The 20,496-nt window shown below is 40.4% G+C and overlaps 1 protein-coding gene across 1 annotated transcript in view; it reads left to right on the top strand.

The window, feature by feature from the left end:
• Nucleotides 1-20,496, top strand: part of Wdr48 (WD repeat domain 48) — a 43,046-nt gene that overhangs the window by 19,402 nt on the left and 3,148 nt on the right. Inside the window, exons 8-17 of the mRNA XM_010618488.2 lie at nt 2,726-2,950; nt 4,685-4,759; nt 5,779-5,881; nt 7,938-8,035; nt 12,288-12,395; nt 12,715-12,811; nt 13,288-13,383; nt 15,907-16,012; nt 16,948-17,035; nt 19,469-19,545. Of these exons, the coding sequence (XP_010616790.1) occupies nt 2,726-2,950; nt 4,685-4,759; nt 5,779-5,881; nt 7,938-8,035; nt 12,288-12,395; nt 12,715-12,811; nt 13,288-13,383; nt 15,907-16,012; nt 16,948-17,035; nt 19,469-19,545 (1,073 nt within the window). The remainder of the gene's footprint in view (nt 1-2,725; nt 2,951-4,684; nt 4,760-5,778; nt 5,882-7,937; nt 8,036-12,287; nt 12,396-12,714; nt 12,812-13,287; nt 13,384-15,906; nt 16,013-16,947; nt 17,036-19,468; nt 19,546-20,496) is intronic.

Genomic DNA, 20,496 nt, shown 5'->3' with positions numbered 1-20,496 from the left:
CATCAGTCTGTTTGTTACTCCTGTGGATATTTGACAATGGAAATTGTCTCACAGATGAATCAGATAAACTTTAGTTTCCTGGCTCAGCAGATTCAGATTCTGCTGTGGACAGTCTTGAAAAGTAAAGAAAGGCAGTCGTTTATCAGAACCAGAAGTTACCTGTGACTTGGAGATTCTTGTGGGGGTCTTTGGAAATGGAAAGGTCTTGATATTAATATACTGGGTGTCTTGAGGGCAGCACTTCGCTTTTATTGTCTTTAATTTCTTCATCTGTTGAGAAGTCCAGTGTAGTCAGCTTCTCACTGCTTTGCAGTGTAGTTGCAGGGCTGCTTGTACCTGTTCAGTTTGCTTCTTTTGGGACCAGGCATGATCTCCATGGTTTCCAGTGGGGATGTGGACTACTCATTGTGAAAAAGAGGAGGAAAGAAATACCTACTTCCTGATTTTTACCATTTTAATACAGAAGAGAGAGTTTGTTTCTAGGCCGGAGTATGTATTGCGTCATACAGAATTGCCATTCAAGCTTGTAATATAGGGTCTGGCAGCATTGTTAGAGACTTGTAAGATGGAGGCCACTTAATCCCATGAACATATCTGCCTATTGCCTCACTCCTTTGTTGTAGAGTAAGATTTTGTTTACCAAACCTAGGTGAGGATTTGTCTGAGGGAATTATTTCTGTGAAGGCTGTCAGTATTGGCAGTTGTTTTGATTGGTGCCAATATTGGGCAGAGTCACTTGTCTTCTGATTCATTGTATTCATTTGGGCAATTCATAGCTTGAGGAACTGAGACAACCTATCATCTTGAGCAGGTCATTGTGTATCAATCACAGAGTTTTTCTGGTGGTATAAATCCCAGACCTAATTTATGAGTCTGTAGGCCTCGGTGTCAGGCTGCTCTCCCTTGGCAGTTGAGCTTGTGTGTGAGTGACCATCCCAGGAACATGCCCGTTGGTGAGCATACCGGCCCCAGTATGTGGGTACTTCCCTCTTCACTGGAAAACAGACCATCTGATCAGGGCTACAGAATCTGTTCCACTCAGTCTGACTCAACAGAATAATCTGGAACATTCTGTTCTGATCTCAAGTTGTTTCATCATGAACATCTCCGTGTTTACCCAGGGGAGAGACAGAGACAGTAGAAAATATTTTGATGACTCATCCAGCTCCTACAAGGAGCACTTGAATTCCTAATGCTGCAAAGATATTGGCCAACATTATACTTTAAAAGCAGTTGTTTTGTGTTTGGGGGCCTGATTTTTGGTCGTCTTAGGGTACCGGCTGCCATGAGAGATTTTATAGTCTATATCAGGATTGATGTAACTCTTCAGTTTCCTTATCTGCTTCTCTCTCTACTCTGGGTTTTGAACATATGTCTTCCCAGTTGCAAGTTGCCCAGGTTGTGAGGACTTGCAAGGCATCATCTTTGCCTTCCTTCACCTGTTAGATCCTTTTCTCTGTAGGCATATGTAGATCAGAGCCAGTGTTGCCCCCCCCAAAAAAAATAGTGTTGCCACCTCAGACCAGCATCTCCTCCTTTAATGAAGAGCCCCTCCTCACCCCTACCCCACAGTGCCATGGTTGTCCACACAGAGTGCTAATAACCTTACCTTTGCTGTTTCTGTGTTTATTAGTCTCTCTTTTGCACAGTCTTTGGGATAGGCATTTAAACCCCTGATGCTCCTGGCAGTTTGTGGAGGAACATCCTAGTATATGCTCATTTAATGAAACCTGCCTGGCATACTGAAAAACCCTTAACATGCCTAAAAACTTCACCTATTCATCTGCCTTCCAAATCCCAAAGCCATAGTCTTTTCTTTGAAGCCCTTTCCTTACTTAATTTCATGCTCCAACACCAGCAGTTCTTTTCCTTCAGGGTCATTCTTTTTCACAAAGAAATGAAGCTTTTATTCTCTGTGCATGTCACCACAGTAACTGTGGAAAACACTAAGCAGGACAAATGTGGGTCTGGGGTGGTCAATTCAGCCTATTTTCTCTCAGGCTCATAGTGTACTCAGCATATTTGTGTGTCCGTAGCTTTTATGTAGTTGACTCTCCTGAACGTTCAAAAATGGTCAGAGTTGCTACTGTTAAATCGCTTGAGGCTCATGTTAGAAGTGTTCAAGGTAACACAAAGAGTGAGTGGTAAGCCCAGGACTAGGTCTTGCTTCTGATTCCTATCAGTAGAAGCCATAAGACCTATGAGGATGTCAGGAATCCAGGGCCATAAAAGAGGACATGAGACAGAGTTGTGACCCAGAAGGCTTGCTGGCCTAAGGCAGTGTTTGTCACACTTAGTGGATATCAGAATCACTTTGGGGACCTGTTAAAGTACTGCTCATTAGGTTCAGTTGGAGCCCAAGAATTTACTCATTTACCACATTCCCAGGGGAAGCTGATGCTGCTGGAGTCACTGCAGCCTCATCTTCAGCTGCTTTCAAAGCCTCCCTCCCTTAGTAACAGATAATCAGAACAAGACTTGCCTGCAGGACTAACAGTCCACAGGTGGCCAGGGAGAAAGGACAGAGGCATCTCCTGCTTGAGCATGCACTGTTCCTTTGGCCATTTCAGACTGGTGTGGGCTTCACCGAAACCTTTATTAGAGACAAGAGTACAGGTTATTAGATATACGCGTTTGACAGTGTAGAGTTAGTGTGGAAGCCAAGTGTAAGGCACAGGAAAACAGGAATTCCATAGGTTTTTAACCTTACTTCTTGTTTTTGCAGTGCCTCTCTGGTAGTTCTGATGGGACAATTCGCCTTTGGTCCCTCGGCCAGCAGAGATGTATAGCAACATACCGAGTACATGATGAAGGGGTTTGGGCCTTGCAAGTCAGTGATGCCTTCACACATGTATATTCTGGAGGAAGGGACAGGAAGATTTATTGTACAGACCTAAGAAACCCTGACATTCGAGTGCTCATTTGTGAAGAAAAAGCACCAGTTCTTAAGGTATGTTTTAGCTTTACAATTAAGGTTGTTATATGGTTAGCCAAGTATAGTAAAATCTGTAGGTGAGGCTTGCAAAAAAAAAAAAAAAAAGTGCTGTTTTATCTTAGGTAGAACTTTTAAATGGTAAAGAGTGAACACCTGTCTGGGTGGAGGAGTATCAGAATAGATACTTAGGATTGGTGCTGGGGGGTTTGGAAGTCACCTATAGAAGTAATTGTGACTAGCTGGGGATTTGGCTCAGTGGTGCCATGCCTGCCTCACAAGCGCAAAGACCCAAGTTTGATCCCCAGTACCAAAACAAACCAAAAAAAAAAAAAAAAAATGTAATTGTGACTGCTTGTGCATTGGTGATGTGTGGCTCTCCCACTGAACTCTGGTGAGATTGTCTCCCACTTGCTCCTAAGCTTGTCTTACTCCTCTGACCTGTCCTTAGGAGGAATATGAGCCATAACGTTATCTGTAAGCAGACACCAAAGCAAAATGAGATGTGCAGAATGTGTCTGTGTTCTCAGGAGTAAGGAGGGGAAGAGAATGCCTGAGGGAGGAGAAAGAGCAAGCTGCTTATTCTCTAGACTTATATTCACTCCTTCAGAACCATCCTGATAAGTAAGATCTGTGTCATTGAGTCAAAAAGGACCCAAAATAGAGCCACGTCCTAGGGGAGCAAACCAGTGATCCTTTGAAAAGGTGAATGAACACAGCATGTGAGCAAGTAGCGGGCTAATGAGAAAGATAAGCATGGAGGGGAAACACTGCTCTGTGAGTGCTGCAAATGCCAGGATATTTTGGCTATGGAAAAGATAAGAACTTGGCACAATTGTAACCAAACATTATAAAGAGCATCTCTGACCTGAGGAGGACACCTGAGAGCTGGGGGTCCAGCTTTCCACATCTGCACTTACCTGTGGTAGGAAGGGTAGTGAGTAAATGAAACGGGGTTCCATTTGTATAATGTGTAAATGCGTTTACTATGAAGCACTTTAAAAATAGAGTAGAATATATAGTAGTATGTTTCCAGGTACCTTGTCCTTGGGTAAGTTGTCTTTTTCACTTTTGCTGTGTTGTTGAAGTGATTTTTTATTTTTATTTTTTGGTACCAGGGATTGAACTCAGAACCTTGCACCTGCAAAGCAGGTGTGGTGCCACTGAGCTAAATCCCTGGCTTCAATTGGTTTTTTACTAGAGACATTGTCAAAGAAAAAAGAACTGTGTTTCCTTGTTATTAAGAAAGAATATAAACTGGGCATGGGGGCACACGCCTGTAATCCCAGCACTTGGGAGGTTGAGGCAGGAGGATTACTGTGAGTTCAAGACCAGCCTGGGCTACATAGTGAGTTCCAGGTCAGTCTCAACTACATAGTGAAACCCTGTCTCAAAAAAATCAAAAAAGAAAATATAAAAACTACAGTAGCAAAAACAAAATTATGCAAAATCTTCATTCTTTTGACTGTATTCATTTAGGTCTCTCAATCACACATAAAACTTTTAGCCACTGTTTTTGTTGTTGTTGTTTGTTTGCAGTACCAGGGACCGAACTCAGGACCTTGTGCTTGCAAGGCAGGCAATGGCCACTGTTTTTGATAAGAAGTTGGTCCTGTTATACTTTTATAAGACCTGTGAATTCCCTTAGCAAAGAGACTCCATATTCTATGCTTCTGTGCTCTTTAACACATGCCCTGGTATAGTAAACATACAGCTGTTGAATAAAGCAATATTTTTGTGCATTGTCTTCAGATGGAGCTTGATAGATCAGCTGATCCTCCCCCTGCAATATGGGTTGCAACAACCAAGTCTACAGTAAATAAATGGGTAAGTGACCCCTGAATTCCTGGCAAAGATTTATAAACATGTGATTTGTCATTGTACATCTGCCAGATGCCTTTGGGCTGTGGCTAAAACCTAAAAGCCATTATTAGTGAGGGTATGACACTGAAGATCATACTAAAATAGTCAAAAGGAAGCCTGTGACTCTTTGTCAGATGCCAAGGTATATATTTGATATAGTTGGCCAGGCGTAGTGGCACATGCCTGTAGACCCAGTGCTCAGGAGGCTGAGGCAGGAGAATTGCTGTGAGTTCGAGGCCAGCCTGGGCTACGTAGTGAATTCAAGGCCAGCCTTCACTGCATAGCAAGACCCTGTCTCAAAAAAAATTGATGTGGTTAGAAAAGTATGTTGCTTCATAAACCATTAAGTACTGTATTAGCATAGCTTCTGACCAAATGAAGCTATATCTGAAAGTAGATAGTCTAAGGACCAACAAGTCAGAGAAATTTGTCAGGATTCTAATTTTTTTAAACAAAGCAGAAAATTGCTTTCAAGTTTATTTCCTTTTTCTTTGTAGCATGAAGAGCAAGGATAGAAATAGACAAAACAAAGAGAAACTATCCAGAGCACCTTTAACTCATAAATCTTAAAGAAGACTTAAATTCCCTTGTATAGCAGACTCTTTGTGGAAAACAAAAGAGAGAATATCTGCATTTATTCTTGCTTGTCAGACCAAATGCTCTTTCCATATAAAACATTACATCTCTTGTGTAAATGTCATTGTGCCAACTTTGGATCAACATAATTTTACCTGGAACAGTACACATTGGGCTTTTATGGCTGGATATTTTTCTCCCAAAGAAGGATGCTATTCTCTCCTTTTTCTTTTCTTTTCTTTTCTTTCTTTTTTTTTAATATGGTAAGTAATTCTACTGTGACTCAATATTTTTGGTTGATATAATAATTGTTTAAGTTTACTGATTTGCTTTTTCTCTTTTTCTTGCCATCTTAGACAGCAAAACTGTTAGAGCATAAAATAATTAAATAAATTTTATTCCTTTAGACTTTGAAGGGAATTCATAATTTTAGAACCTCTGGAGATTATGACAATGACTGTTCAAGTCCTATAACTCCCCTTTGTACACAGCCTGACCAGGTTATTAAAGGTAAGAAAATTGTAAAGTTTTGTGTATTTTAGTAAAGCTAATATGAGATTGATAAAAATAAAGGTAATGATATTTCTTTAAATGTGATTCAGATGTAAACAAAAGACATATATAGGTTTATTTTTAGTACAAGAAATTTTAAAATACTATTTTAAAACGCTATTAGTGCTTAAAAATGGAATTTTTATTAATATATATTAATCATACACATTAATGGAGTTCAGTGTGATTTTGGGGGTGGGTACTGGGGACCGAACTCTGGACTTTGCGCTTGTGAGGCAGGCGGCGGCACCTCTGAGCTAAATCCCCGGCCCCAGTGTGATATTTTAATACATGCATATAGCACACAGTGATCAAACCCAGCCTCCCCTGTCCCTTTCCAGTCTGTAGTGATCATTCTACATTCGGACCACCTTTTTTATTTTTGTAAGTTCCACATATAAGAGAACTTGCATTATTTGGCTTTCTCTGTCTGGCTTATGTCACTTAACATGATGTCCTCCAGCTCCATCCATTTTGCTGCATATGACAGTGCAACTTTATTCTTTGTGGCTGAATAATAGTCCATTGTGTAAATATGCTACCTTTTTTTCAGTGTATCAGAGCAATATCTGCATACCCATACTTATTGCAACATCATTCTTGAGTTTATTTATTTATTTTCTTATTTTTTTTAGTACTGGGGATCAAACTCAAGGCTTTGTGATTGCGAGGCAGGCACGGTGCTGCTAAGCTAAATCCCCGGACCTTGAGTTAATTATTTTGCCCATAGCAGAATAGCTGGGGTAGAGCCAACAGCTTCTTTGTGAAATACAGTAAGTACCCAACTCACAAACAAGGTCATTCCTGGCGAGCATTAGTAAGTCAGACTTCTAAGTTCCACAAAGCAAGTCTTACACACCTTTGACACGAATACACAATATAAAACACCCAGAAGAAAGCCAAACACATACAAATAGAGTAAGTTCCCAGCCATACTGTACTAATGTACAGTATCACACTGTACAGTAAGCACACAGCAGCACAGCTGTGACGGTGTCCGTATATAAAACACCCAGAAGAAAGCCAAACACATACAAATAGAGTAAGTTCCCAGCCATACTGTACAGTAAGCACACAGCAGCACAGCTGTGACGGTGTCCAGCAGCTTTGTGAGGTACTCTGTGACTTGTTCACAGCTACAAATGTTCACAGTGCGACGTCCATTCATGTCTCTGAAAGTCCGCAACTTAAATGTTTCCAAGTTGGGGGCCAGGGATGTAGCTCCGTGGTGCCACCATCTGCCTCGCAAGCACAAGGTCCTGAGTTCGATCCCCAGTACCAAACAAACAAAACAAAATATTCACGAGGTGGAACTTACTGTATAGTGGGTAGGGTTTAATGTTTTTAGTACAATCAGAATAGGGCAGATGTGGTCCTCAACTCCTATATGCCTGGTTGCGGTATGTTGGTTGTGGGAAAAAACAAAATGTGTTTAATGTCATAGAGTGGGGTTTAGAATCCTTTAAGATGCGTTTATCTGTAGTTCATAGATGTCATATTCTTACCATTAGAATAGGATATTCATTGAAGAAGCATAAAAGAGAAGATGGGACGTTAATTCAAGATGGGACTTGCCAGAGATCTCCTGTCATTATTTGTACTTTACTCAGTGAATAAAGCTGTAAGCTGTCAGTAGTTTCCACTGGTCATAGTCCCTTGAAGTAAAGAGCTCTTTAATTTGTAATCTAATAAATCAGCTTTTGGGGGCCAGGGATTTGGCTCCATGGTTCCACTGCCTGACTTGCAAGCACAAAGGCCCGAGTTCGATCCCCAGTACCACAAAAATCAGTCATTCTATCAATCAATCAGTTTTTCTTTGAATGTTAGTAAGTTCAAATAATAAATCACAAATAATTGATTAGCCTTAAAGTGCTTTATATAATATATAATCTTCTAGCTTTCCTTCTCTTTCCTAGCGGCTAACATAACTTATGTTCCTGTTATATAACAGTAATATACCGTGAATTTAAATATAGAAGGATATCTTGCTAATTGTGTTTTTTCCCCCTTTTAGGGGGTGCTAGTATTATTCAGTGTCACATTCTTAATGATAAGAGACATATATTAACCAAAGATACCAATAATAACGTGGCGTACTGGGATGTGTTGAAGGTGAGTATCTTTTGTAGTATTATGTACAGGTGATTGAATTCTATACTCTTTTTATTTTTCCTTTTATATACATGTACTAAATATAATAGAGGTATAAATTAAGAATTAATTGCAATAAAACTATTTTGGGTGGGTTCTTTATTATATGCATATCAAATAAGTCCACAGTTTATCTCAAGCATCTAAACTATTTGAATGGAGCCATTTTCTCTGATTAATGTATTATAAGTTGTGCTATGGGCTTACTCACCTTGGGATGCATATTCATGCTGGATAGTTCCTGGGTGTGGACACAGCTGACCTGTAGTGCACTGTAGTGTCCTCAGCAGTATCCCTCACCTCTACTCACTGAATGCCATGAGTCTCCCACCCTCCCAAGTAGTGAGAGCCAGGCTTGTCTCGATATTCCCGGGTGTCTGGAGGGAAGAAGAAAGAAGGATAGAGAACCACCCTACACTGAAAGTCACTGGAGTGCACAAAATGAGTTTTGCTTTTTCTTAGGATTTATAGCCATCACTGAGCATCTCTGGCACAAGCAGAGTACAACTCTGGGTCACATTGCCCTCTGTTCCCAGGGATAGTTAAGATGCATTCAGTTGTTCAGCCACATTCTGAAAACAGCACTGTCCTTTAATGTTAAGGATTTAGTGATTACTGTTAGCAAAGAACTGTGTTTGAGGATCATAAATGATGCAAAGTCTGCACCACAACCCCTTGTGGTAGGAGGGAAAAGAGTAACATGGTAAAAAACAGAATAAACAGATCATATAATAACTTATGGACAAGGCAGTTACAGTACTTGCAGTTAGACAAGTCAAGAGCTTCATGGGAGAGAAATCATTTGAACAGGGCTTAAAGGTATCCAGCAGATGGGTAATGGAAAGAGGTCATTTCAGGAAGAAGGAGTGAGTGACTACAACGTTGAAGAGGGAACATACGTGCATATTCAGAACAAAGCGATTGTTTTTACTTATTTGGGAACTAAAGTAAATACAAGGGATTATTGGAGGTGTAAGGATAAAACATGGCATTTTGGTCTTTTTCCAAAGAGTCTTAAATCACAGGGCCCAGAATTCACCTTTCTTTTGTACTCCCTGCAGAATAGTAGATAATTTTAGAGCAGGAGAATACTGTGTTCAGAGAAGAAGTTGTGTATGTAATAAGAAACTGGAAGCCAGAAGATAGATGTCTTAAGCATAATGATTTGAGGATCTAATGGTAGAGAAAGAGGATGTTTAGGAAGACATGGAAGGATCTGATGTTTTATTTAAGATGGTTATAAAGAAGAGAGATTCACTTAGATTAACTTTGTGATCTGAAGAAAGATAAGCATGCTTATTACTAAGAAACAGGAACCATCTGAAGAGAAACTTACCTGACCAGCACTTTTCCTCCCTATGGGGTGGTTTTGTGGGAGTCCAATATGAAACAGTTGCTGGGTGAGTGTGGCGGCAGAACAGGAGGTCTTAGTTGTCTGAGTGGAAACTGCACTAGTGCCAAAAGTCTGGGGTTTTTCTGCACAGTAGAGAGATACTTGTCAGGGTTAGATACCCAAATTTATTTCATGGAGGAGTCCCGTGGTGATTGGGAGGATTCAGTCCATTCCTAAAGAACTCATCAGCAGAATTTCTTCATTCTTTGGAACTTCACCATTAATGTAGCCTTATCTCTGTCTTAAGGCTGGACTTTGCCTCATGCTTCCCCAGCACCTGATCGTCTCCAGAACTCCCAAGAGAATCTGATCAAGCCACCTACTCTTGGAAATCAGTTTTCTGTCTCTGGGCTGGTGCCCACTCTTGGTCTAGTTTAGCTGGTGCCTGAGTATACTCCTGCTATGTGAATAGGCGTCAGTTCCACTTAGGTGGGTCTCTGAGCCGACATGAGCCATGATTAGGGTTTCTGTGTAATCCGAGAGCTTCCTATATCCAGATGCTAGACCTTGACTTCTGAGATCAAATGGTCTGGTGTAATAAGCATGACAGTAAGCGGTGTAGGGGAGTCAAGAGTGTTAAGGATCATAGACAGAAGTTTGAGCTGCATTCTAGTCTTGGTTCTTTTAGCTGCTAGCCACATGATCTATGGAACATGCTAAACTTCTCTAAACCTCTGACTTCATTTCTAACGTGTGTAGGGATACCTTCTAGGTAACGTTGTGATGTTTAAGAACTATTATAGCTGTCAGAAGGCTGTGGTATAATACGGCTGGAAGAGGGCGTTTGTCTGGACTAGGATGAAAACGAGAATGGAAAAAATGAGATGATGTGAAGGAAAAGGAATCAAGGACAAGTTGCAGGTTTCTGAATTGGAGAGTTTGGTGGATGAAAGTGATATACAGAATATAAGACTGGGGGCTGGGATTGGCTCAGTGATTCTGCTGTCTGCTTTGTAAGCACAAGGGCCCAAGTTTGATCCCCAGTACCAAAAAACAGACTGAAAATGGGTGGTAGGGGAAACATGCTGATCAAGATGACGGATTTGAGTTTCATGGGATGTCTGGGTAGAGGTGTCTGGGCAGACAGCTCTGCAGTTGAATGCGTAGGTTAGAGAACAGAGCTGGATAAAACCATCCAGCAGTCATCAGCTTGTAGAATAGAACTGATGTCATGGGAAATGTCAGCATTTCCAAAGGACATGTTGAGAATGAAAAGAAAATAAATTAGGTCATCTCTGTTGTTGGAATGTTGGAAAAAAGAAACCATGAAGATGTATAACAAAAAGGGACAAGAAAGCCAGAGTCAGTGCCCCCCCGCAAGGACTAATTGTTTAGAAAGGAGCTTGTGGTCAGTGGCAAGAGTTTATTTAAAATATGGACACTTAACATGGATTTAACCAGCATGAAATAGCCTCTGCAGGAGTCTTTCAAGCAAAAGCCAGGTGGAGTGGGTTCACTAGCAATTGGGGAGGTGAAGAAAGAGAAAATCTGAGCAGCAGTAATCTTTGAAGAATTCAAGTTGCAGGGTGGATGGGAGTGCACAAAGAGGCAGTAGCTAGAGGGTTATGGGTAAGGGGACCAAGGGAAGATTTTGGTTTTTGTTTGTTGGAATTTCAAGGTAGAAAAAGTTGAGTGTGTCTCACTACTTAAAGAGAATAAAGCCAAGCAAGAGTAGAGACAAGTAGGGTGATGATAGTCCAGGATCCCAAGAAGCTAAAGGTGATAAGATCCACAGCACAAGCAGAATGGGCATCTTTTTCCTTGCAGCAGAAGAATGGAGCAAAGTTTAGGGAATTCCGTCAAGACTTCTCTTTTTCGAGGAGTTAGAATTATGTGCTGACAGGAGTAGGGGAAGTGTCAAGGTCCAAGGTATGAGGAGAGTAGAGACTTGACAGACTCCTTGTGGAGAACAGACTTTGGAAACAGAAAAGCATCCCAGATAGCAATAATGATCTAGCCATGAATATATAATGGCATTATTATCAAGGAATTGAGAGGCCACCGTGTCATGTGTATTATCCTTGTAGATGTCAGTGTTGCCCGGATAAAGGCAAGTACTTGGACGGACTTCTGGATTGTAACCCTGGCTCAAGCGTCAGGTGAATGAGGGAGCCTGACTGTGGGACTAGATGGCAGCGAGGCAAAGGTGTGCAGTTTGGACTTGGAGAAGTAGGAGTTTTCTCGGGGGTCTCCAGGTGGGATTGGGAGCAGTGGGATGTGGGAGAATAAGTAGTCTCCCTTTGAGGTGACGACTGAAGAAGTAAGCCTCTCAGGAAAGAGATGAGAGAGCAGAGGGGACACTGTGATGTGGTTCAGGAGTGAGCTGTCCTCGGAACTACCATTTGCCACCAGAGGAAGTTCGGGGTATATTTTTGGGATCCACACATATTTAGGGAATGAGAAAAGGAATAAGGGTGGATTACAGTGGTCAAGAAAGAAACTTCTAAATTGCTGCCTATATTGTATTAGCTGTTGTCCAGGGGTAACTTTGCAGTTCTCTGGTTATTTGGAAATTTTTTCGCCTTATTTTTGAGTTTCGTTGGACATTGCTTCCAGAGGAATGTGATAGTATTAATGCATCACAAAATCAAATTATAACTTCCCCAAAAAAGAATGTTTTCTGAATTTAAAATTTTAGTAACAGCATACATTTACTTAAAAGAAAATACCTTAAGATATAAAATCAACCACACTTTTTCTTAAAATTATTTTAGAGGCTACAGTATTTTATTTAGACATGAAATTTTATGAAATCTTGTGTAAGAATTCAGTCAGTTCATCACTTAAGATTGACCATTCTACTTTCTTTTTGATGCACAGGCTTGTAAAGTTGAAGATCTGGGCAAAGTGGATTTTGAAGATGAAATTAAGAAAAGATTTAAAATGGTGTATGTGCCAAATTGGTTCTCAGTAGACTTAAAAACAGGGGTAAGTTGGCAGTTGATCCTAGTATAATTTGAGGTTGTTGAAGATTTCAAGCATATTAGTTCATAATTATTCTTAAAGTTCTCGGCTTTTAAGTTAAGAGAAAAACATTTCACAGTAATATTTACAGGCTACAGTTTAAATGTCTTTGGTATCTCAGTAAACTACGTTATTATTTGGTTGGATCACATGAAACGTCATTTGGTTCCTAAATCTATAGCTTAGTATTTTAGTCAAATAGTATAAGTAAATAAAGGTTTGGCGACTTATTTGGAAAGTGCACTCAAAATGGAATGCTGCTGACGGTTTTCTCTTTTGGAAGATGTTGACAATTACTCTGGATGAGAGTGACTGCTTTGCTGCTTGGGTTTCTGCAAAAGATGCTGGCTTCAGCAGTCCTGACGGGTCAGATCCAAAATGTGAGTTCTGTGTCTTTCCATCACTTTTTCTTCCAAAAGCGAAGGTGGCTAAATGCTGTTTTGTGCTGTGTGATCATCTTTGTTAGGGTACCTTAAGTTTAGTCACTTACGCCCTTGTTCAGTGTGCTAAGAATGTAGTACTATACAGAGAAATAAAACCTGGCGTGAACAGATACAGCTGTCATGGAAGTAGCCCTTTAAGAATATGAGTTCTGGTTCGGTTTGTGAAGAATGGCTCTTCTGGATAACTGTGTAGAATGTGTTTGCCCTATCTCATCATTGCTTTCAATGTTTTAAGATAAAACTAGCAGGTGTGGCAAAATCTCTTTAAGTCTTGATTTTAAATATTAGCATTGGGTTAAGATTTTAACCCAGAATATGTGAAGAGTTTAAATTTTTGTTTTGTTACTTCTGTTTTTAAATTACAAATAACCTTGTTTTCTATTGTTTTTCTTTTTAACTTAACTCTTTTGCAGTGAATTTAGGAGGACTTTTACTCCAAGCACTCTTAGAATATTGGCCTAGAACACATGTGAGTCCAATGGATGAAGAAGAAAATGAAGTAAACCATGGTTAGTGTTTTTAATTCATTAGATAATTGACAAGAATTACTCAGAGCCAAAAGGTGGCTTAAGCTATTTGCTAAAGTGTGACATAATATTTGTGATGCGCCAAATTAATTTTCTTCACTTAGCATGTCAAAGTATCTAGTCTTTTTTGTTGTTGTTGTTGTTTGTGGGGTTTTTCTCTGGTTTTGTTTTGGTATTGGGAATTGAATTCAGGACCTTGCGCTTGCCAGGCAGGCGCAGTGCCACTGAGCTCCATCCCCGGCCCACAGTACCTGGTCTTAACGGACACCGAGGTTCCCAAAAGTGCAGATGACCATGCAGCGTGTTTCTCAGTAAGTGAAACTGCTTAAGATAGAGAAACTCTATGACCTTTGCCTTGAAACTAGGTACCTTGGGAAGCTTATTCTAAAAATATTTCTCAGTGTTTGTGACCTGGATTCACTTCTCAGACTAGCTCATTAGCTTCACCAGAAAGCCCGGTTGTTAGTCATAGTCCCATAATCACAGTTCACACTAGCCTGAGATGGTGTATTCCCTGACTTGACAATCTACCTGATTTTGACTCTTGAGTGTTTAACAAAATCCATTTCTATCTCAGAAGTGGCAGGGTAGGTCCAGGGAATTTAGCTCAGTGGTTTTACTGCCTGCCTTGCAAGTGGAAGGGCAGAGTTCAATCCCAAGTACCCCCACACCAAAAGAAGTGACAGGGTAAAGAATGAGTGTATGTAAGCAATTAATGTCATTAAGGATATTAAAAAGATGTATGTGCCACAGACAGTGGTGATAACTTTCCTTGAGCATCAGGGAAGATATTTTGAAAGTAAGCATTTGGCTCAGCTTGAGTAAAGAAAGGGGAAAAAGAATTTAAGAGTTTCCCATCTCATGTGTAGCCTACAGCTGGTTGAGGGGTCATGGAATCCCACCCACTGAGGCTTACCCTTCTGACCACCAGGAGTGAGCAACAGTGGTGAGTGCTTCCTGCAAGGGACTTCGTTCTGACTGATAGAGTCATCCATAATGATTGTAATTTATATCTCTCTCTCAGCAATGACAGGCTTCATGCTTCCCTGAAAACCAGTCTGCTGGTGTGCCTTTGAGAGAGAATGGACTGGGAGCCAGAGAAAGCACAGGAAAGATGTCTCTATAGAGAGCTGAGAAAGCGAGGCTCTGGTGTGAGCGAGCTCTGCACTTAACCAGCTCTGTAGCTATAAATAGATTATTTCCACTCAGCATGTTCTCAAAGGCCTAAATAAACAATGAGGATTAAGTACTCAGGAAACAGCACCCCTTGGATCCTTGTGGGTTCAGGGAGTAAGGAAGAAATCACCAAAACCTCACATCACCCTTAAAGTCAAGCCACCATGGTAAAGCAAGGCTGGATCTGCCCCACCGCCTCCTCCAGAGCTCAGGGCACTACCTATTCCACCTGTCTGGTAATCTTCTCCATGCCTAGGGGCTGCTCCAGCATTGTTTAAATCATGCTTTGGGAGCAGTTACTCAGTCCTCAGAGTCCCTGGCTCTCAGATGTAGGGGACTTAATAAAGATAAATGGTGTGGGCCCTGTCCTTTGGGGGCTCATGGTCTGCTAGAGCAGAGAGCTACTTACCTGAGCGTTCTGAGGTCAGAGAGAAACAGTGGATGCTGTGAGAGAGGCTGCAAGAGTGCCATAGCACCTCAGAGGGTTAGAGTGCTTTTGCTTTGTTCAGGGTAATGTTTGTGAATGAACTGGCACATGGGGCCAGCTGCTCTTGGCTCAAAAGACTACAAAGAAAGCAGAGTGGGAATGAAATCCATATAACAATGAAGGTGAAATTGTGTCCTCTGAGGATTTTATATTTCACTAATACTTATGTTTTATTACCTATGGCTGACATTGAACATAATTTTCCTGAAGAAATTTTTCAGAAGGAAGGGGTGGAGGGAAGGGGTGAGGAGAGAGAGCGAGCGAGTGGGAGAAATCATTTATAAATAGGTGTTCTGGACATTTTTGTGGCTAAAATAGCTAGTTACATTTTTGTTGTGAATATCAAACATTAATCTCTTTTATTTCAAAATACAGTCATTTCTCCTGAAGTACAAGTTGCCATGTTCCTAGTTTTCAGGCATTAAACTTTTGCTGTTACATTTTTGTTGTGAATATCAAATTTTAATCTCTTTTATTTCAAAATACAGTCATTTCTCCTGAAGTACAAGTTGCCCATTTTCTTTTTTTTTTTTTTTTTAAATTTTTTTTTTTTTTTTTTTTTTTTTTTTTTTTTTTTTTTTTTTTTTTTTTTTTTTTTTTTTGAGACACAGTCCCACTATGTAGTTCAGGCCGTGTGTCCCAGACTGGCCTTGAACTCATGGTGATCCTTCTGCCTCAGCCTCCTAAATGCTTGGATTACAGGCATGTACCACCACACCCAGCTTTCCAGGACTTTTGACTTTTAAAATCTTGTAGTGTTTGAAGCTTGTGGAAATTAAATGTTTAGAATTTGTGTTTTTAGCACTAGCCTGGATACTAACACCACGTGCATCTTTTCCTAGTAAATGGGGAACAGGAGAACCGAGTACAGAAGGGAAATGGATATTTTCAAGTGCCCCCACACACTCCTGTGATCTTTGGTGAAGCGGGAGGTCGAACACTGTTCAGGTAGGGTAAGAAGGACCACAGGCTCTGCCTGAGGGAGCTCCCATTTGCTAAAAATGTTGGCTCAAACAGACATTGGAAGTTGTTTATTATCAACTTGATAGAAATGTCAGGGATTTGCAAGACTTTCTACCTTTGATGCTGTCAAACCATAGTCTTAGCTGAAAAGAAGCAGCTCTGGTGTTAGAATGAAGCAGACACCATCATTCTGACAGTGAGGCAGCTTCTCTGGTGGTTTTTCCCAGGAAACTCTTACTCCTCTCACTTCGATAGGGTCAGGGAACAGATGGCATCACCAGAAAGTCCTGCCCACAGGAGAGCATCAGAGTACATGATGTACCTCAGACTGAACCAGGCAAGATGAGTTGGGCTACTCTCAGGAACTGTTATGGCTGACATGGGCCCAACCTGGGAAGCAAGCAGTCTTTTGGGGGACCCTTGAAGGGAAACGCTGGTCTGGCCCACTCCAGGCTGCCAAAGTACTATGGTGGAGCCGAGGGGGAGAGCTCACTAACCTCTCATGGATGCGAGGCATAAGGAAGATGTGTGGCTTGTCTTTGAGTTGCCATGCCCTGGAGAATCCTTTCCTTTCAAGATGGTCTCCTAAAAGTTGTCACTGGAAACATCCTGGGCCCGGTTGCATGCGGAGGCCTGTGCCATGCACAGTTGCACTGTCAGGGAACCTTTCTAGAGAGTTTTGCTTATGCCAGTCTTTCCTATTTTGATCCAGGGACTCAGAGAAGCCCCTGTAGCAGATGTCTGGCCTCAAAATCTGAGGGCCTCAGTACTGGGGGTGCCTGCTTTGCCATTTAGCTGTTAGTGTCTGCCTTGCTGGACTTCCTCAGCGGTCTTTGAGGTTTCTCCCTCAAGTGCTTGTGGACAGTGATTTTGTCATCTGTGCTCCATGTTTCACTCACTCCCTCATGAACTTTGTTTAGGTTGCTCTGCCGAGATTCCGGGGGTGAGACTGAGTCGATGCTTCTTAATGAGACAGTGCCACAGTGGGTGATTGACATCACTGTAGATGTAAGTCTCCTCTGCTCTCACTTTACCCTTTCATTTTTTCCACATGAAATTAAGAATTGCTTTAGACCGTATAACCTTGAGCTTGAGTTAAAAACTAGACTGCCAAGTAGAGTCTCTGTCTCCTTCCCTGCCGTTCCAGAGTTGAAGTATTGATAATTACTTGTACTTACGTTTCTTAATAAAGTAACAAATGAAATGAAACACTGCAGTCCTTCCTCCCAGAGATAACTGTGAATGGGTTAATGCATAGCATTTGTACTTTTTTCTTTCCATTCTCAAGTATATGTTATTTATGTGCACATATACATAATTCATTCATTTTGCAAAGAATCTCTTTTGCATACTGTTCTGCATTATTATAATATCCCATCATATAGCTGTACCATAATTGAATAAATTACATTTATTAAATCAGTCCCCTACTAAAAACATTTGGGTTGTTCCCAGTGTTTTATATTATAGACATTGCTGCAGTGAACGTCTTCGTACATAGATCTTTGTGGAGTTTTAGCCTAAGTTCTTAGCAGTGGGATTGCTAGATCAAAGGGTGCACACATTTTAAATTTTCACAGCTACTGCCAAATTGCCCTGCACAGAGGTTTACTAGTTCACACTGTCACCAATAGTATGTGAGTGCCTTTTTCACACACCCTTACCAATGTCAGCTGCTTTGAATCTTTGTGATAAGCAAATTTTGGGGCCCGGGATTTAGCTCAGTGGTGCCGCCACCTGTCTCGCAAGCACAAGGGCCTGAGTTTGATCCCCAGTACCAAAAAAAAAAGATAAGCAAATTTTATCGTTTTGTTTAATGTGGCTCTTTAAAAATCATAGGTTAAAGGCCAGGCGTGGTGGCACACGCCTGTAATCCCAGCACTCGGGAGGCGGAGGCAGGAGGATTGCTATGAGTTTGAGACCAGCCTGGACTACATAATGAGTTCCAGGTCAATCTCCTACATAGTGTGGGAGGCGGAGGCAGGAGGATTGCTATGAGTTTGAGACCAGCCTGGACTACATAATGAGTTCCAGGTCAATCTCAACTACATAGTGAGACTCTGTCTCAAAAAACCAAAAAAAAAAAAAATCATAGATTAAACATCTTTTCACATTGGCCATTTATATTTCTTGTATGAATTGTCTTTCCTACTGATTTGTAGTTCTTTATGTTGAGTATTAACCCTTTAACTAGTCTGTATGAAATTTTTACAGTGTTTTGTTTGTGGTGTCTTTTGCCAAATGGAAATTTTAATTTTTACATAATCCAATCAGTCCTTTATGGCTCAGAGTTCCATATCTTGTTTAGGTATTTCCCAGGATAGCAAAAGCTTTTCTGTATTTTCTTTTAGTGACTTCATGATAATTTTTTTGTGTATAGATCTTTAATTTGTCAGAATTTATTCTTCTGTTTGTTATGAGGTAAGATTCTATCAAACTATCCAAAAGGAGAGCTAGTGTGCCAGCACAATTTATTGAATAACCTGTTCTTTTTGTACTAATTTGAAATGCTGTCTTTATCAGTCAATTTATATATGTAAACATATATCACATACATACTTGGGTTTCTTATGTACTGTTGACTTATTTTATGTATTCCTAAAGCCATGCGAAAAGTGATTTAATTGCTAGCACTCTTAGAGAACTTGCTCTCTGCCCTAGACAGATCCCCAAGACTTAGCCAGTTTGATTCCTGATGGGTATTTCATGGGCTTAGCTATGTCCAGGCTCCCCATAAACCACTCCTTAGAGGGTAAACTTGCCTAGGGTGCATTATTGACTTTGGCTCTGTGGCTTATTTCTGAAGAGACATCAAGACAGAATATGACATGGAGACTTGGAGGGACTGATACCCTGAGAAAAGATGACAGGATATTTTATCCTTCATTTAAGTGTGTGGTTTACATTACAGTTGACCCCCGAGTGTTGGCTGAAGTTGCCACTCTCTCAAACCCTGACCTCACTCTTGGTCTGAGGGAAACACTCCAGGAAGGCCTTGATGGCCTCAGTTGGACAATGGGCCTCACCAGGGTAGAATGTGGCTTTTCTCACAGGTTGTGGATTTTTCTCAAGACATTTAAGTTTCCATCTGGGCCTTTAAGTATCAGCCCCAATATTTTAATGTTGAGTTGAGACTATGATGTATATAACTTAAAATTTTAGTTTATTTTTAAAAATTGAGTTTATTTCCCTTTAATACCTTGTACTGTTATCTAAGAGCCATGTTTCAATTTCATATGATTTATCTTTACATGTCTTTTATCACAAAACTAAACAACATACTATTCTGATAAATTTTCTCTAAGACTAACTTAATTTGATAGATTGTTATAAATTACATAGAATTACTTATAAAATAATTATTTGTACATGTTTTCCTATTGACAGCATTTTAATCAGCTAATAGAAACTATTATACCTTTTTAACTTTCAATATTTCAGAAAAATATGCCCAAATTCAACAAAATTCCTTTCTACCTCCAACCTCATGCATCTTCAGGAGCAAAAACTTTAAAAAAGTAAGTAAATTTGGTATCATGTGATTCTTTGATGTAATTAATTACTAGAGAGAATACTTTCCTTTTGGTTTGCCTTATAACAAGACAGGTACTAGATCTAAGACTGATTTTATAATATTAATGGATTTTTGTCTTGTCAGAAAGTTTAGGACATAACTTGTGTATAGTAACTGCTCTTAGATACTTAAGGAATGATGAGTATGAGGAAAAGAAATGAGTTTTTGAGTGGAACTTTCCTAAAAGGCTTCTTGAAGGACATGGAATTTGAAATGGAACTGTAAGGATGGGTAGAACTTCAAAGATAGGTATTCCCATTGCAGTACCATTCGATCAGGGATGTGGAAGTGGGAGTATGCTCAAGCTGCTAGAAAACTGATGTGAGAACTCATGTGCCTGCAGCAGTGAACGGATAGGCAATGAGGGTGGAGGGAGAATACTAGAAGGTACATTAGAAAGGCAGAGAACATAGACATGAAAGACATAGAACATGTAGTGATTTAATACCACTAGTTTGTTCAGGGGTTTTTTTTGGTACCAGGATCGAAGAATACCATTAGTTTGTGAGACAGTGTGGGATGTGGCCCAGAGGGAAGCTTAAATCAGGGAGACCTAATAAAAGAATTTGAGTAGTCTAGGAAGAGGATGCTGAACCATGAATAGTATCTTTGCAAGTAAAATCAATAAGATTGTTAAAAACTGTTTTGTTCCAGAGATTTCCAGATTTACACAAAGAGAATAAAATAACGAGCACCCACTAACCCATAAGACTTCAGTAATTGTTAACACCTGGTTGTAAACATTTTGCTCCATCTGCTCCCCTGCTTACCTTTCTGCCTCCTTAAATCAATACTTACTTTAAAGCAAGTCCTTTATGTCCCCTCACCTAATGGCTTTCAGAGGCTATGCCCTAGTTATTTAGTGTGACAGTTACAGGCTGATGTCAGAGATTCA

This window comes from Fukomys damarensis, unplaced genomic scaffold (genome assembly GCF_012274545.1).
Source record: "Fukomys damarensis isolate Sample0158 unplaced genomic scaffold, DMR_v1.0_HiC HiC_scaffold_24, whole genome shotgun sequence".
NCBI lineage: Eukaryota > Metazoa > Chordata > Mammalia > Rodentia > Bathyergidae > Fukomys > Fukomys damarensis.
This window is presented reverse-complemented; position numbering and strand designations above follow the sequence as displayed.